The 17749-nt window shown below is 58.9% G+C and overlaps 1 protein-coding gene across 4 annotated transcripts in view; it reads right to left on the minus strand.

Annotated features, from left to right (window-relative positions):
- The window catches only part of KIF1C (kinesin family member 1C), a 28847-nt gene that overhangs the window by 6240 nt on the left and 4858 nt on the right, over positions 1-17749 (minus strand). The window contains exons 3-18 of one of the 4 annotated variants that reach the window (XM_077315378.1): positions 15942-16049; positions 10094-10237; positions 5946-6022; positions 5555-5734; positions 4913-4978; positions 4645-4823; positions 4392-4503; positions 3509-3586; positions 3338-3403; positions 2763-2841; positions 2069-2147; positions 1796-1941; positions 1338-1495; positions 1043-1122; positions 679-754; positions 78-157 (exon numbers count right to left, since the gene is read on the minus strand). In XM_077315378.1, coding sequence (XP_077171493.1) covers positions 78-157; positions 679-754; positions 1043-1122; positions 1338-1495; positions 1796-1941; positions 2069-2147; positions 2763-2841; positions 3338-3403; positions 3509-3586; positions 4392-4503; positions 4645-4823; positions 4913-4978; positions 5555-5734; positions 5946-6022; positions 10094-10199 — 1562 coding nt within the window. In that variant the 5' untranslated portion in view covers positions 10200-10237; positions 15942-16049. Of the gene's footprint in view, positions 1-77; positions 158-678; positions 755-1042; positions 1123-1337; positions 1496-1795; positions 1942-2068; positions 2148-2762; positions 2842-3337; positions 3404-3508; positions 3587-4391; positions 4504-4644; positions 4824-4912; positions 4979-5554; positions 5735-5945; positions 6023-10093; positions 10238-11971; positions 11992-14686; positions 14708-15941; positions 16050-17749 lie in introns of those variants that run through there. The other 3 variants (XM_077315380.1, XM_077315381.1, XM_077315377.1) reach the window with 3 other exon arrangements.

Consider the following 17749-nt stretch of genomic DNA (forward strand, 5'->3'; position numbering starts at 1 on the left):
CAGGCCCCAGAGAGAGCAAGGGGGCAGTCGGGGGTGGTGTCCATCCTCACCAGCCTGCCCAGCCCGCCCCTTCTCACCGGGTGACCCCATCCTTGATGTGGTAGAGGAGGCATTCGGACATCAGGGGGTCCTCATTCAAGTTCACCAGGTGTGGCGTCTGCACACAATACAGGAACAAGGTGGAAGCAACAAGGAGATGCAACAGAAGGCACAGGGTCTCCGAGGTGGCTAACAGGTGGCCCATTTTCAAGGGCGTGTGCCCCCCCCCAAGATCTACCCACAGTGTTGGAACTCCTGGGAAGCAACTGTGTTCCTGGGGCCCCCCCCCCACCACCACCACAAAGACACGTCTGAAAGGCCCTGGACTGCGGATAGGCAGCTGCAGCCAAGCAGGGGAGGAGGGACATGCGGGGAGCAACACGTCTCCAGACTAGCTTGAGTCCTGACCCAAGTCCTGACCCAAGGAGCTCATCTGGAAGGAGACGTTCCATCTTTAGGGTGCTCCTGGATCTTTGATTTACCTCAGACGCACCGATCTTTTCCAAAAGGTTTCTACATTTTTTATCCTCTCTCACGCTGTCAGAGACATCTTGGGGCGCCCGAGACGAAGCGCCCCAAGTGCCTCAGGAAAGCGGGAGTAGCTGGCCACGGGGAGTGCCCCCTGCTACATGCGCATACCTTCTTGGGAGAGAAGACGCCTACAGTGCCCCCGTCCTCCCGGAGAGCCACGCCCATTTCTGCCAGGAGTGCTTCTCTGCAGGAAAGACAACAGCCGTGACCCCTCAGCACCACAGGCCTGCCCGGGAGGACGGCTCAGAGGGAGCCCCCTGAGGGCAGGCTTGGCCCGCCTCCCATCACTTCTTCAAACAAGCACCCCCACGTGCGCCGTGTTCTGCCATCCCGGACTTCTGCCTCCCGCCTGGGGCAGCCACCCGCCGAGGCCCGAGGAAGCAAGTTCTCCCTCAGGCTTCAGGGCCCGGCGCTTTCAAGACGCACACGGAAGGCAGTCCCCGGCAGACACACGAGGGGCCGCAGCACCCACCGCTCCATCCGGATCGCCTCCGTCTTGCGCAGTTTCTCCTCCCACGTTTCATTGAGCTCAGCGATGATCTTTTCAGTCTCCTGCAAGAACCGCCAGGGAGGAATTCGTCTGGGGTCCAGCCCCGGCCCCATGGGGGCCTTTTGCCCACATACAGAATCACTTCCGAGGAAGAGGGGTGGGAGGAGGGCAGGCAAATAATTTGCGGGGGGAAATTTATCCGTGAGCTTTCCAGATGGACACGGGAGGCACTTTTTTGGCTGCATAAGACCAGTACTTTCCCCTCCTTCTCTCTCACCTGCAGCCTCTCCATGGCCTCCTCTGTGCAGATAATCTCGTCCTCCACGCCGGAGTAGGGCTCCGACTCCCCATTGAGCGTGAGGGGTGATTCAGCTGCAGACTCAGCAGGGGAGGGGGGGGTGCCGCATCCACCTCCTGGGTCCTCGGGCTTTGAGCCTGAAATGGAGACGCAGTCAGAAGCCACCCCCTTCTCCACCCACCGATGGGCCATTCCTTGAGGAAACCAAATCTACGCTGAGGGCTGAGAGGGGAATGATTCTCAAACACATACAAGATGACAGTATGAAAGCTCAGTTAGAGCTGTCCACAAACAAATGTAGTCCTAAATCAAACGCTCTCCATCCAGCTGCCTCCTGAAGACCAAAAGTAAGGGGGCCCAGCATTCCTGCCCGTAACCAAGGGGCTGCCCCTGAGAAGGCCCTCTTCGGAGCCAACCCCCCCCCCCCGTGCGCATACCGGGATAGGCGGGGGCCGATAAGCCCTGGGCAGAGAGGAGGTCCCGCAGCCTGGCCACTTCTTCCTTGAGCTCCCGGATGAGCCGGGCGTTGGGGTCCTCGTTGATGACTGCGTTGCAGCGGATCTGCTTGGCGCGGTCGGCGTAGCTGGGAGAGAGGCAGAGGGCCCAGGAAGGAAGGCGGGTGAGGGGAGGGCTGCCTTCCCTTATGCCAGCTCAGGGGGGGGGGGCTGCTCTTTCCGGGGGGCCCACCCGCTCCCCTTCTGCCCGCTCACCGGAGGGTGCTCAGCGTCTCCTCGTAGTTGATGTCTGCCGGGCTGAGGGCAGCGATCATGGCCGTGCGGGAATTGCCTCCTGAGCACAGACAAGAGAGGCTGAAGACACAGCAGGGACCACTGGTTGGCCAAGGGCGGCTGTTCTCCGCAGACTGGCAGCTGCTCTGCCTGAACCGGGGCCTTCCTCATGCCCAGCAGAGGCTCTCCCACTGCCTCCCCCCCCCCAAGGAAGCACAAGCAGGGCAGTCAGGACAAAAATACGCCCCCCCCCTCACCCCCTGCTCAAGGGTGAAGGGTGCTGTGTCCGGGGTGTTTGGGCTCTCTCTGGCCACCCCAGAGGGAACGTCAACCCTCCACTCCCTGATCGAGCAGGACTACCATCCCCAGCTGCACCAGGGGGCTCAGGGGCATCATCCAGGACCCCCTCAAGGACGCAGGACCTCCCACTCCCATCCAGGTCTTACATCTGCACCTCTCTCTCTAGCCCATGAACCTCATGCCCAGCAACCTCACTGGATGCCCCTGAGGTCTCCGGTTTTAGGAGAGGGAGGAGGCGTTCTCTTTGCCCACTCCCCCCACCCCCCCCCGGCATCACTGGATAAGCCCCTCACGCCCACCGGTGGCCTTTCTGCTTGCTGCACCCCCAGAACCTTCCGGATTGTGTGAATCCGCCCGGCCCCTCCGGCCCACTCACCCAAGTTCTCCTTCAGCAGCCACGTGAGCACCGAGTCCCGGTAAGGGATGAATTCAGATTTCTTTTTCTTGTTGCTTTGCTGGCAAAGTGGGAAGAGGGAGGAGAGATGGGGGGGGCAGGCAAGGACACCCCCTGGCAGAAAGCAGCCCCCCAAATCTTCCAGCTCAGGGAAGGGCCACAATCCAAAGACAGAGCCCAGGAAGCAGGCAGATGTGCCCATGTGGACAGCCCCGCTCCACTCCCCTCCTTGTTGCGGGTGAGAACTACAAGAGATGCGAACAGCAGAGACCTCCTTCCTGCAGCGTCAAGGGGGGGGGGAGGTACGAAAAGCACCACTCCCCATGGCAAGCCCTGTGGGGCCAGCAAGGCTTGACGGCTTCTGCAGGAGAGGGCGAGCCCCTTCCCCCAAAGTGCTTCTCCGCGGCATTTCAGAGACCTGTTTTCTTCCTGGGGGAGCGTCTTGCCCCCCCTGATCTTTCCTGGAGGCCCAGTGGGACAGTTCTGCCCCTGCAGAGCCCGCTGCACATTGGGCCACGGACCAGAGGCCTCTCAAGAGCCAGAAGGGCAATGCTTACCATCTCCGCCAATGCGGATATGACTTTGCCCAGGGTGGTCAGGGATTTGTTAATGTTGGCCCCTTCCTGGATCAAAGGAAGAGGAGGAGGGGGTTACAAGTAGCCTGTCCCCCGTTCAGCCAGGCCCCCCCCCAAGCACGGCCGTTCTGAGCCCTGCAGCTGTCTGCTCACCTTCAACCGCATGCCTTTCGCCCCAGATGAGTCCGCCCGCTCACTCCCAGCCAGGTCGACCAGGCTGATCTTGCTGACCTGGAAGATTGTGGGGGGGGAGGGGGAGAGGGAGAGCCTCCTCCGTTGCATGACACGATGGATAACCAGGAACAGACCCCCCCCCCCCCCATGGAGTGAAGATGGCAGAGTGCCAGACCTGCCGGGAGGAGCCGGTGTGGCCAGCCCAGCCCCACGCTCTCCCCCCTCCCCACATGGGCCCCCCAAGGAGCCTCGGAGACCCTTCCTGCTGCTCTGCCATGAGAATCTGCTGGGGGCTCTTGGGCCAGCCCCTCGCTCTTAAGTCAGCCTCCCTCACAGGGCTCTTGGGGGGGGGTGAAATGGGGCAGGAGAGCCAGGCCATGAGTCCTCCAGAGAAGGGAAGGAATTGCTGACATACGTTTCCCCCTCACCCCCTTCCCTCCAAAGAGCTCAAGAGAACAAGGATGTTCCCCCCCTTCTTCTGCTTAAAAAAAAACAACCAGCCCGTGGAGTCGGCCGGGCCCAGAGTCAATATCTGGCCCTACGTCACACAGGAGGTTTCCAACCACAGTGGGGACCTGAACCCAAGTCTCCCAGACCCCAGGCCAGCACCCCAGCTGCTCCCTCCCGCCCCTCCTATGACAACGTCCCATTGGGACTGAGAGGCCACCGTAGGCCTCCAAAAGGCCTGAGGCTCTCCTGTCTGAACCTGCCCTCCAATCTGTGCCTGGCTGCTTTTGAGCGGCCCCAAATGGGGTGGGGGGGCACAAGCCTGCCCAGCAGCACAGGGGCAAGCCAGGATGGTGTCCATGACGTGTCTGCCCCAGAGGGCACCGTGCGCCCCTCCCTCCCCAAGACCCCTTACCTTCTCTGTGTCGAGACCCGTGAGCTCATCGTGGCGGTGCTGCGTGAATACGATGGTGAACACGGCATGGGAGCGGCTGCTCGTCTCGTTCATGTTGGTGGCCGCCACAGTCCTGGCATGAGGGAGAGCCCGGGGGGCAGTGCCGTGGGTCAGCCTCCTCCAGATGCAGGCTCAAGGAAGGGGAGGAGGCCGGCCCTGCCGATCCCTGCAGCCCCTGCCCTCCAAGGCCCCCTCAGCCAGCAAGGGATCCCACCTGGCTTTGTTGCCGCAGTCCATGAGGTCAGCAATGTCTTCGAAGGAGGTGACGGCGAGCTTGGAGAGGTCTTCCACGTAGGGCCCCATGATGGGGTGCTCCCGCACACGCAGGTTCCCGCGGCTCTTGGGGTTGAGGAGGTCCCGCACACGCTCACAGTAGATCTCCATGTAGCTCACCTGGGGCAACGGCAGGAGACGGGGAGGAAGTGGCAGAAGAGGCCCTCTGCATACGGGTGGGGCCAGGAAGGGAGGGGGCCGGCACCTACCTCCACGGAGTAGGAGAGGTTGGGGCACTCGTTCTCATTCACTTGGGCAAAAAGATCTCTGCAGAGCTAGAGAGACGGGGAGAGAGGGGGGAGGTCTTGTGGGGGGCTGCAGGCAGGCTCTGAAGTGCTCGGCAGGACAGGCAGAGAGGCCAGCTGCTGCAGACCCCCACCCACCACAGCCTGGGCCCCAGAGAGCACAGCAGCGACCGCATTCTAGTGGGGGGGGGGGCAGCCAGCATAATTTGGGGCAGCAGAAATATTTGGTCTGGCTCCTTAGAAAACTTACAGGCTCTGATTGTGGCCTGGACTTTTATGGGCCTGTGCTAGGACAAAAGCATGCGACTCCTCAAGGGCCCACCTCGGAAAGGCCCCTGTGAAGCCAAACCTGGGCGGAAGAGGCGTCTCCAGGGGGCCACCAGCCGCCCTGGCCAGAGAGGAGCCCCCCCCCCCGCCCCCTCGGTTGCCCAGGAGAAACTGGATGTGCCGCCCAAAGCAATCTCCTCCCCACCCTGCCGCTCCCAATAAGCGCTGGAAGAGAGAGGCCTGTCTTCTGACAGAGCTCGGCCTCCCTCGGGCTCCCTTGCCAATACCCACCTGGCTTGTGTCCAGCACACATGCACACGCACACACACACACACGAACCTGAGGAATGATGCCTTGGTGGCCGGTCTCCTGCTTGCCCATCATGGTGTAAGACTTGCCAGCTCCCGTCTGCCCGTAGGCAAAGATGCAAACGTTGTAGCCCTCAAAGGCATGAAGCAGCATTTCCTCCCCAATATCTTTGTAGACTTGCCACTGGGAAGCAAAACTGGGGTCCTCCTCCTAGGAGGGAGAGCTGTTATGGCCAGGGGGCCCTGTGGGCTGCAGGCTCCCTCTCCTCTCCTCTCCTCTCCTCTGCCCAGGGCACCAAGCCCGCCCAGCTCTCCCTCAGCTCACAGGCTGTACCAGCAAGATCTTGGCCTCAGCCAAGGCCTCCCCTTGATGGTTTTTTAATCACCCCACCCCCAGCACCGCTCCCTCCCAGCCCACTCACAGAGGTATGAGACCAGTAGGAGTAATCAAAGGTGAAGTTCTTGGGGGCATCTTTTGCCTGCTTGGGATTGGTGATACCTGCAGAGAGGAGAACAATGCGGATGAGGCGCTAGAGGCGGCCCAGACAAAAAGAGACGACTCCAGCCTGCCCTTGCATGGAGTCTCAGGGCATGCCAAAAGAGGAGGGGCAGATGCAAGAGAGAGGCAACAGCCAGCCTCGGCTAACCCACAGGACGGCTGTGACTCCTCTGCCCACCCGCTTTCCTGTGCCGGTCTTTGAATGGATGCCGTTGGCCTTTTCCCCTGGCATTCTTCACCAGCAAAGTCATGACAGAGGTTCCTTTTAGCGGCCAGCCTCAGCTGGAGAGAGCGCCCCCCCTGGCCAGAAGACTGCAGCCAGACTCACTCACACAGGAGGGGGCTTCTTCCTAGCTGGAAACCAGCTCCATCTACCCCCCCCCCTGTCAGGACGGCAGTGTTGGCTAGCCTACGCTGGCAGCCTCTGGGTCTCTCCCAGCAGCTGCTCCCTGGTCCTTTCAGCTGCAGGCAGCAGCCCCACTCCTCCGCACAGGGCTCCCCTGCTCTTCAGGCTCTGGGCATCTTCCCCTGCTCTGCCCCCTCTCTGACTTCTGGGCCTCCTTCCACAGGGCAGAACTACTGAAAAGGCAGCCTATAGGACAGGCCAAACTGGTCAACCCCATCCCTTAACTCTGTTTTGTTTTCTTTTTTAAATTGTTTGTTTGCCATGTGCATTAATTTCGCCTTAAAACTTCTGCGTCCTGTTGAGGGTTGTCCCCTGCCCTGAGGCCAGGCCGTGCCAGGAGAAAGGCAGGGCATGCAGAACATGCAGCGTAACGTCTGAGCGGTCAAGACCCACAAAGGTCCACCCAGGCAGGTTTGCCTGGGGTGGTTTGTCCCGGCCTCCCTCTGCAGACCCGCCCCAGTCTTCCTTGGGGTCAGTCTTGCTTGGCTCGCCACCTCTGGCATGGTCGGGCCAGCCTGGAGCGTTAGGGGGATACAAATGGCCCAGGCAAATGCAATGCCTGCTCAGGAGGAGGTCTTCCCCGTCACCGACTGGAGATGATCCTGGGGCTTCTCCCTGCAAGCCACAGCCACCCCCCCTTCACTTATTTTTTCACGTGTTCAGACCTCCCCCCCCCCCGAACAGGGGCTTGGACAGATGGGGACAGGGTGAAGGGGGGAAAGGAAGTAACAGACTTAAAGCAGGACTGTGGGGTGCACTGTCCTTGGTGCTCAGCTGGCACCCGTCTGCTTCCGGGTGAGCCAAAGGCATCCCCACCGAGCCTGGGCCCCAGGCAGGAAAGTCCCTCTCTTCCCAGAGGCTCCAAGACCCCCACCTGCCTGAAGCCACACCCTTCCCCCTGATCCGAAGCTGATATTTTGGATCTCTAATGAAGGAGCTCCGGTTCCCAAAAGCTTTTTCGTTCTCAACCTCTCCTTGGTCTCTGAGGTGCTCCTGGGCACCAATCCAGTTGTTCTACTGCAGACCAGCACCCCTTCAGACCCTCTGGACCCCTTTGACCTGGAGGGCAAAGAATAAGAGGTTGAGGGTTGTCGAGGGAAATGTACTCTGCATGTGCCCAGAGGCATTTTAAACCAAGTGTGAAGGTGGCCTGTTGTCCTGTTGCTTGAGTCAGCCACCAGGGGGTGCTATTTCAGAAGCACCTGAGCCCAGCAGACCAGTCCGGATCTCTGGAAACCCTCCTGGGACAGTTCAAGCAGAAGACGTCACATCCCTGGGGCCCGCTCCGCAAGGAGTGGGTGGGTGGGTGGGTGCTCTCCATGGGAGCAGGCCGTTCACGCTCCCTGTTGCAGGTGGCACACGAGGGGTTAAGTGGTGGGCCTCCCCACACCCCCAGCGTGCACAGAAGGGTTGCTGTTCCTGCGCAGACATGTGTCCCATTCATGCAGGATTGGGCAGGCAGCCAAAAAGCGGTGGGACCAGACGGCAAAGCACTGGCTGGCAACCCACTGGCAGCACTGGAGCGGGCTCTTTCTGGAGGGAAGCTGCAAGGGTGGGCTGGGAGCAGCTCGGCCCAGGCGGCCTTCCCATCTCTGGGTCAGGTGGAGCGCCAATCCACACAGCAGGGGCTGACCCCTCTTAGCCACTCGGAAGGCAAGCCAGGGCTGCTCCTTCACCCAGCAACCGGGGCACGGACAGAGCCACGCCACCTCCTCCGGGGTGCAGCCGACAACCTCCTTGCTCAAGGATCCACAAAGGAGATCACAGAATCACAGAGTAGGAAAGGATCTCCAGGGTCATCTAGTCCAACCCCCTGCACAATGCAGGAACTCACAACTACCTGCCTCCCCACAGTGACCCCAATTTCATGCCCAAGTGACCCCCCCCCCCCAAACGCACCAAAAATCTCCAGAATCCAGCCCGGCTGGAGGAAATTCAGCTGCCATCCCACAGCAGCAAGTAGCAATTTCCTTTTATCTTTCAGGAAAAGATTATTGTGTGGTCGACCAAGGGGCTGCTTTTGGGGGAGGGGGTCCGTGCTGCCTGCTGGCTGGGTGGCTCCTGTGTTACTTTGGCTCTTGCAGGCTGCACCAGTCTAGGGTCTACTCTGAGCCTGCTGCAACAAAAGGGGAGCTCCTCTACAGCCAGCCCATAACGGGCCCTATCAGAGCGGAGGCTGTGGGAGAGGAAGTGGTCAGAAGAGAAAGACAAACATCGCAGAGGCCTTCGAGGAAACCCGCATCCTCCCAGGGCCGATCAAAGAGCAGCAGGGCTGGAGGGGGGGGAGCAGCATTCCAGGCATCGCTCCCATAGCTGCAGGTCTGAAGCAGCTCTCTGCGGGGGAGGGGGGGCACATATGCCCCGGGATGATGCCTTTGGGGAGGGGGGTGGTGGCGGCGTCCTTTCCTGACTCCAGATCCACAGGCCGTGCTGTGGGAAAGAGCCCACCCCCTGGGAAGGCCTCTCCGTGGCTGCAGGGCTAAATATAGAGAAGGACAAACAGCCCCTGGGCCGGCCAGCCCGACCGCGTGGCCCAGCTTCTTCGCTTCAGAGGCCAGCCCCAGCAGGGCGGGAGGGGGATGGGACAGAGAAGAACCCCGTGGCTTTTCCTGGTAGAGAAAGCGGCTCCTTCTCAGCAAAGGCAGCGGAGATTTTAGGCAGAAAGTTGGTTTGTATTCACACAGTTCTGCAGACTTTGAAGGAGAACAAGTTTCTGGCAGTGAGCATATATTGACTGACACAAAAGCACCAGGACTCTGACAGACACTAAGTCTGCCGCTCCCATTACCCAGCAGCATCATTAATTCAAGTTCATGAATCCCAAAGATGTTAGCGCACTCCTGTTTTGATAAGCTGTAAAATCCGCACAGCCAGCCAAAATCCCATCAAAGCCTCTGAGCAGGATTCTCCACCCAAAACTTCCTCTCGGAGTGTCTCTGGGACACCGTCTAGAACAAAAGTCTGCAGGCTCCATTAAGTCAGCAGGCAGGAGTCCTCGCCCTCCCCGGTTTCCCCCCTCCTCACTAGATAATTTTCACATGCACAGCTGGCAGGGGGTTGCCCGGAGACTGGGCTTGCTGGTGCTCGGCCCTAGAGCATCGTCGACTGGCGGCAGCTTGTTCCTAGGTCTAGTGGAGCTGTTCCAAGATGGCAGGACATGACCCCCACAGTCTAGCCCCCCCCCCCCAAAAATGACGAGGCAATTTCTGGGTTCTCTTCAAGAGCTGCCCAATGTGGAGCACATTCCAGTAGCCCAGGCCTGTGCCCTCCCTGCCTTCCAAACGGGCTGTCTCACTGGCCAGACGGCTAATCAGACGGCTGGGAAGAAGCCCCTTCCTCCTGATGCACGTTGGGGAGGAATTCGACACTGCCTGCGTTCTGGCAAGGGAACGGTGGTCTGAGCCTCAGCCCCCCTGGCATGAACAGCCTCCCATGGAAAGAGGTGAATCCTCCGCAGCCACCCCCAAGGGCTGAGGGGACCTTCAGGGCACCTTCAGCCCTGCTCCAGCCATCCCCACTGAACAGGCCGTCATCACACAGGGAACTCTGTGGTTAATGCCTCCTTTGTCCTGCGCTTCAGACAGAGACGTCCCTCCCCTCGTGTGGCTTTTCCTCCCCTCCCTTGACCCCAAAGGGGGGAGCCCCCTAGGGGGGAGGGAACTTACAGGTGCTTTTCCCCTGCATCTGAATCACACATCTGGCATCGCGGCTGATTTCTCGGGCATTGAAGGGCCGCACCCGGACAGCCACTTTGACGGAAGCGCTGGCCATTCTGGGTCGGATTCAGGGGCAGCTCACCGCGGGATTACCTGCAGGGGGAAGAGACAAGCAGGTCAGGGCAACTCTGTGCCACATTTACTTTCTGCACTGAGAACCGTGACAGAAACAGAGAGGCACAGAGAGCTTCAGCACAAGTGACGGGGAAGGCTTACGGTTTTTGCCGGTGAGGCAGGTAGAGCCGGGAGAGCTCTAAGAGAATTGCTCTGCGGGGACAACTCTAAGAGGACTGGCCCAAGGTCACCCAGCTGGCTGCATGTGGAAGGAGTGCAGAATCCAGCCCAGTTTCTCCGCCCTCCTTTAGCCATTACACCATGCGGGATTCCCCATGAATTAATTCGCTGGAAGCCTCTGCCCGGCTTCCTGGCGCAAGGTCAAACGCAGAACTCCCTTGGAAACACGGCATTACGGCAGACGTTGCCCCTTCAGCTGGCCTACCCAGACAGACCCCCTGAAGCTTGGCCGGTGAGGATAAACCTCACAGAGGAAGCGGTCCAGTCCTTCCAACTGGATATGGGATAATCCCCATATTACTTGGGGAGCCCCAACTGGGTATACCACCACCCTGGCAGTGCGTGGTGCAGTTGTGAACCAGAGGGTGGTTCCTCCCAGGAGGGAGGGAAAAACATTCCATATTAACTTATGAAGCCTAAACTTATTTCACTGCTTCAGCATCATGAACCACATCAACAATAACTTGGCACAAACATTTGTACCATGTGGCTTATTTATTTACTTAACAGTAAAAATCTTTGGTTACTACAAGCAAAATTGCAACTATAGCCAATACCAAGGGGAGAGAATTGCAACCGGCTGCATCCTCCGGCAACGCGCGCCTTAGGTTTTGCCAGGAAGGAAGGAAAGTTGACACAGAAAACAGATCTTGTAGTAAAGAAAGGGTGTTAATTGGGCAGGACATAAGAACCTCAGAAGAACCCTCTAGGATCAGACCAGGGGCCCATCCGGCATCCTGGCTCACACAGAGAGGTCAATCAATTCCTCGGGAGGTTCACAACAGGGCATAGAGGCCGGGGCTTTCCTCTGATGTTGCCGCCTGGCTGTGGGATTCAGAGATTTAATGCCTCTGAATGTGGAGGTTCCTCTCAGCCAGCATCCTCCGTGAATCTACCTGACCACCAGAAACAAGCCCATCCACTCAACACAAACCTAGCAACATCTCTGGGTATTGAGGTCATTAAACTTCAAAACACAGTGACCTCTTCATGACCATCATGCACACTTGAGCATGTTAACTGCGGACACATGAGTCGCGTTCTTGCAATGAATGCTTGGGAATGAGTTGTACAGGCCAAAGAATATACAGGGAGTATTATTTGCTAGTGCTATCGGCTGCCTTACATAAAATCGTCACCCTCGACATTCCCTTTCAAAGCATTTTATTCGTTCTAAAAGGAGAACATTTCACTGTCTCTCTCTGTGTTGACTGGAAGTTCCAGTTCTTGCCCAGGAAAAATGGGAAATTCCTCAAAATCCGCCCCCCTCCTTCCCCCACCGGGCGTCATCTTCCCAACTAGCCACGGCCCCCATCAGCCAAAAGCCTTCCCAGACTTCGCGCAACCGCTCTAGGAACCCTGGAAGGCACCCTATGATCATCCTACCCAACAAAGGCTCTCCAAAGCTCACTTCCCGAAATGCCTGGTGGCCTCTGAGGCACTCCTGGGCTCCAACCCGGCCATTTTACGGGAGAAACGAGCGGCATGAAGTCCGCGGACTGCAGCCACGGCACCTTTCTTGCCAAAACTTACATTTCTTCTGTGAAGAATCTCAGGGTTTGGCCCAGACGGTCTGGAGCCTCACCGTTCCAGGCGCTTCAACCAAAGGAAGGAGCATTGCAGCAGCAGAGGGACAAAACACCTTGAATAATACATTCCAAACAGACAACTCAGTGAGACAACTGCAAGGCAAACAACAGGGAATCACATGGGTGGTTCCCGAAACACAGGCAGGTTTCTTCCGGCAGCAGCTTCTGCACGCCAGAACCCACTTCATCGGATGCAAGAGAGCGCGTCTACATCATCTGCCCACTATGTGAAGCTTCATGAACTTGGCAAGAAGGGGACGCTGCACTTGGCAGCCAGCGGCCAGAAATTCCTGCGAGCTGCACTCTGCATGGCTTGGGGTCAGCCTCCTAAGCAGCCACAGAAGGAAGTGACGGGTGGAGCACCCAGAAGGGGCTCCCAGAAGTCCACGGGTTCTGAACACAGCTGCAAGGCCACCCCACACCCACTCAGAAGGGCTTGGCCAGCCAGGGCTCCTCTGCAGCTTGGCCTCTGTGGCAGGCGCAGCTGAGGAGGGAGGAGGCCAGGCCAGAGCACCGGGGAGGAGAGCGCAAGGGAGCAGGGAAGGGACGCTCAGCAGGGCAGAGAACTTCACCTTCCACCTAGACACTTGCCAGGCCAGGCCAGCCAGCCAGCCACAACTGAATTCTGCCCAATGCACAAATGTGCACAAATATGCAATCGTTATGCTGCTAGCCACAGCCCTTCCTCGTCTACCTGGCATCCAGCCCCAGACGCTTCCCTCTCCTGGAACGGGTCCACCCGGCTCTCGGAGCCTGCCAAGGCGCATTCTCTGCCTTTCCATCTCAAGGTGCATGCCTCAGCAGGGCAGCTGGGGCGCTCAAGGGATCCTTGCCTCTCTGCTGGGGCTCCCACCTACACACCCCAGCCATGGGAGGGAGGGGCTGGGGCTGCATTTTCTTAGCCCCACTGCAGCCTGGATTCCTTAGCACAGAAAAGTACCCCCCTTCCCACGGAAGGAAGATTTGCTTTCTTCCCTGGAAAAAGGCCCGCAACTGAAGAGTAGGGTGGGGTGGGGGTCTCCACTGCAAACAAATGACCAATCCAATCGTTTCCCCCCCCCCCAACACCCGTGGACTAAGGACTGGAGCACGACTCCCTTGCAACTGGCCAGAACCACCTTGAGAAGCACCGTCACCCAAAAAGTGAGGTACGAATAAAAACAAATCAACCAGTGTGCCTTTAGTGCCCCAGACCAGGCCCCGTTTCTATGGCCCAGCCAAGACCCCAGAGATCACTCAGACAACAGCCCCTGCAGCACCAAGAGCCATCAGCAGCCCCTGAAGGAAGGTTCGCCTTGCCTCAAGGTGCAGAGAACAAGTGAGGCTGCAGAAGCCACCAGGGGAAAAGCAGCTGGTCCCCACGCGGCAGGACAGGGACGGACAGCCACGAGTCACGGCCAATGCCAAGCACAAACCTTGAGTGCTCCGCCCTCCTCACCCCCATGCACCTGTGGGCTGCCTCCCTAAGAGCACAAGGCCTGATCTGAACTCGTCAACACTCCGCTTCTCCAAGCCAGGAGCCCAGGCTAAAGGGGAAACATGCTTTGGGGCTGCCTCAGCCATGCAAGCAGAGGCCGCCCGAGGCCAGGCTCTCCAGCCCCACTCAGCCAGGTACTTCAGGAGGGCAGAGCCCACCCGACACGCAGGGGGCTTCTGGGCTAGCCTTCCCTACAGGGGGGGGCAGCACGGCAGTGACTGCGTGAGGAAGGAAAGGGATCCTGCCCAAGGCCATCCACAGCAGGCCCCGGGGCTGGAGGGGACAAGCGGACTGTGGCTCGTTAAGACAAGCAGGAGCCGAACAAACAGGGCTGCAAGCGAAGAAGACCCAGGGCCAGGCAACAGCGAGGGGTGCCAGGAACCTGCCCCGATAGGCCATTCCATTGGTGGGCCTGGGACAAGACTTGCAGGAGCGGAAGCAACCCCCTAGCGGCAGGCAGCCCTTCCAGCACTTTGAATCGCTCCCTGCGAGTCGGCTCAGAGAGTTCAAAACCAGAGCCAAAAGGGCCTCGGCCACTCTGTCGCCCGGGCAGCCAGGAAGGGGCCTCTGTTTGCTTCCTTCGTAGCCCGTGTGCCTCTCCAGTGGGCCCTGAGGATGGCTCACATAATTCTCCCCTCCCTGCTTCCATCATCGCAACAACAACCCTGTGAGGTAGGATTGGCTGAGGGTGTACAACTGGCCCAAGGCCATCCAGCAAGCTTCCGTGGCAGGCAGAGCAGGAATGAGACCCTGCTTCTCCCAGCTCCGAATCAAACACTCCAGGCCCTACACCATGCTGAAGCCAGGAGCATCTCCTCCCAAAGGGCTCGTCGGAATCTTGGCCCCCAGCCAGCAGCCCCGTCAAGGAATTCTGCCTCCCAAAGGCCTCCGCTGGGGAGAGTCCCTTCCCCTCCCTTGGCTACGGAAGCAGCCCCTCCAAGAGGGCAGCACTTGTGCTTCCAGGGCTCAAAGCACAGAAGCGTCAAGGAAGCGGCTGGCCAGGCAAGGAGAGGGGTGCAGAAGCCTTCCGGGGAAGGAGCAGACTGGTCCAGCTGCCTCGGAGGTCTCGGGCCTGACCAGATAGCCTGGGCCAGCCAGGTCTCCAGAAGGGGAGCTGGTAGAGCGAAGAGACAGAACCCTAACCTAAAACCAAACATACCCCAGCTGCCAAAGAATACACACCTCAGCTCATCCTTGGAGAACGCAGCCCGGGCTGAAGGGGAAAGGGAGTGGGGAAATGCTGCCCCCCCATCCCACGCTGCTCAGCCCCCTTTCAAAACACCACACGCAATGGCCATTTCCCGGCACAAAGTGATCCCAAGGACATCAAAGCAGCAGTGCAGAGATAGCAAAATCAAGCTGCTTGCTCACATGATGGCTGCTGACAGCTCCAAAGGAATTATTTTTAGCCAGGACAGCTGCTCCCCAGCAGAGCAAGAGCGTGAACAGAGAGGAGCCCGGCCTGTGCTCACCCCGGCCCCCAGACGGAGGCACACAACTCTTGCACTGCAGCCTCCTTCCAAGGCCGGCCCCCTGGAGGTCCCTCCAGCCTGGCACCAGACGCTCGGCCGAGCAGAGACTCCCCAAGGCCTGAGTCTCGGAAACAGGCTTCCCCCCACGCCTCGACCTCCAGACCCCGAACCGCAGCCCTCTGTGGGCAAACCACCCGGCCTCAGCAGCCCCGGAGCCTCAGACCCGCCAGCCTTCTACTTCCAATCGCATCTCCACTCTGGAGCAAACGTAACGCAAACGATGCTACTGCAAAGTCTCTTGGTGCTGACTGGATGCCTACTTGTCAGAGATATTATCGTTGTAGTTCCTGAGATAACATTTAAAAAATCATGCAGAAACCTAACCATAGAAGAGAGCCTGTAGCACGCCCCCCCCCCCCGCAATATACCCCGACTTGTCAGTTCCTCTCTGAAAACTCCCAGAGGAGGGGGAGGGAGAGATTTGGGAGGCTGTTTCAAGTATTCAGCCCATGCACTAATGCTGCTCAAACATCAGGCCACGCCCCTGTGCAGATGCCAACCGGCCTGCCAAGGCAGCTGCTCCAGCTGCTCCTACATGCCGTCCAGGGAGGGAGCCGAAAGGGCCCTTGCAAGTCCTGAGCCAGCATCAGGCTCCGTCAGCCTGCCCCTCTCGGAGCGCTAGGCATGGGCCAGGGCCAGCAGCATCAGACCCCACCCCTCAGCGGCCACTTATAACCAGCCATGTTGCCATCAGGCGGGTCAGACAAGCCAACCTGCGCTAGTCCAAGGACACATGGATGCTTCGGCCGAAGGAGAGGAAGCCCACGCTCACTGGCAGGCCACGGTCTGCGAGGCTGTCATCAGAGCATTTCGGGTTCTAAACTGAGCTCTTTAAAAACACACAACCCAAACGCAACCATGTCTGCTTCCATGTTTTAAAATGTCAGGATAAAAATAGGAAGGACCTGGGATGAAAGCCTCAGGCATGTCAGACCCGCTGTTTTCATTCACCAAGCCAAACGGCCGGCCGGCCAGCCGGGGAGCTGCGTTCCCGCAGAGGCGCGTGTGTTTATCTGGGAGAGAGAGAGAGAGAGAGAGAGAATGCGGTGGAAAGCAGGAAGGGCGCTGGAATCCCAACCAAGACATCCTTCCTCCTTTCTGCTACAGCAGCCAGCTCAGTCCAACCGGATCAAGGGGGCCTGGACCCAGAAGAGCCACAGCCACCCCACCCCTTTGCCTTCCCCACAAGGCACCACGAGAGAAGCCTAAGGAAGGAGGGCAAGTGGCCAGCAGCTCCTTTCCACCCTCAGCAAGCCCAGCAAGCAACGCCTGCCACTTCCGTGAACATCTGAGAGTCGAAATGCAGAAGGAGGAGTCTTACAGAGGTGGGCAGGCAAACATTCCCTTGGCCCACGGGACTTACCATGCTGTTAAGGCAGCAGGCCCTCATCCACAAGCCTCTCCCCCTGGTGGCTTTGTCTGATGCCCAGGGGACTCCAGTAGCAATCTAAACAGTCCTTTGGGTGAGGCCGGCAGCGTTGGTTTCCCAAACCAGGCATTGGCCTGTTATGCTAATCCGCCTGGCAACATGATCTGGAGCTAGATGGGGCAGGAAGCCCCCCCCCCCACTTGCACCTTCCAACCACATCCAGGAAAGATTCCTTCCTGCTCCCACTTGCCGTATGTCTGGGGGAAAACGATCTGGACAGACTCATCTGCAGGCCAGTGAAGCACAAGGGATTTCCCAGGGTCCCCTCCTGCTTCCCCACAGCAGATTTTCACAGCCGAAAAACTGGCTTGTGTGTTTAAAACATTTGCTGTTTCAGCTCTGTGCTGTGAGCTCTTTCCTGCCGCTACAAGCTCTCTTTCCATTTCCCACCAGCAGCCACCCCGGCTGCAAAAATATTCCGGCCGAGTAAGCAAGGGAGCCAGAGAAAGCCTAAAGCAACAACCTCCTTTCCGCTTGGGGCATTCCTTGCCAATGAAAACCAACACTTCCACAAAGGGAAGCTTTCCAACTCAGGCTTACAAAACAGAAAAAGAAAACTGGCACCCTAGACCGGACCAGGCAAAGATCCTGTTGTGGCCAGCAGGGGGCAGGCTCTCAGAGAGCCCCCTCCGCTCTTCTAAAGCAGGGGGATGCCTCAGGGGAGACCTGGGTGTGCCTGTGAGAGGCCTGGGGTGCACCCTCTCTGCCCACATCTTGGCCCGTGAGAGAAAAAGGCATGCAAAGGGCCAAACTACTGGCTGGGCTTTCAAAGAGTTTGCTGCAGGGAACAGCCTTTAAAAACTAGAGGAGAGACCAAAGGGGCTCAGAGCTCTGCTAAGGAGGAAGAAAGAGCTCCCCACCACCACCAGAGCTGTGTGGGAACCCCAGCAGCTTACAGGGCACGCCTCGTTTTTATCTCACAACATCCCTGTGGGGCTGAGAGGGTATGACTGGCCTCAGGACACCCCCAGCAACTTCACGGGGTGCAGGAGATTCAAACCCAGGTCTCTCAGACCCTAGTCCAGTACTGTAAGTGCCGTTCCACACGCCCCCCAACATAAATAAGAAAGCCCAACCCAGCACAGATCCTCTGGATCAGCCTCAGAGAGGGTCACACCACCTGGGGACTGTCCACTCCGACTAGCAGGCACAGAAAGGTCATTCCAGCCCTTCCGGCACTCAAGAGGCCGAGGAGAGGCGAGGCTCGACCTCAAGGCCTTCTGCAGGTGAGACGGCTCTGCCACGGAGCGGCAGCCTCCAGCTCCCGAATGAGAGCTCGAGTTT

Source organism: Paroedura picta, chromosome 16, assembly GCF_049243985.1.
Source record: "Paroedura picta isolate Pp20150507F chromosome 16, Ppicta_v3.0, whole genome shotgun sequence".
In the NCBI taxonomy this organism is placed as follows: domain Eukaryota; kingdom Metazoa; phylum Chordata; class Lepidosauria; order Squamata; family Gekkonidae; genus Paroedura; species Paroedura picta.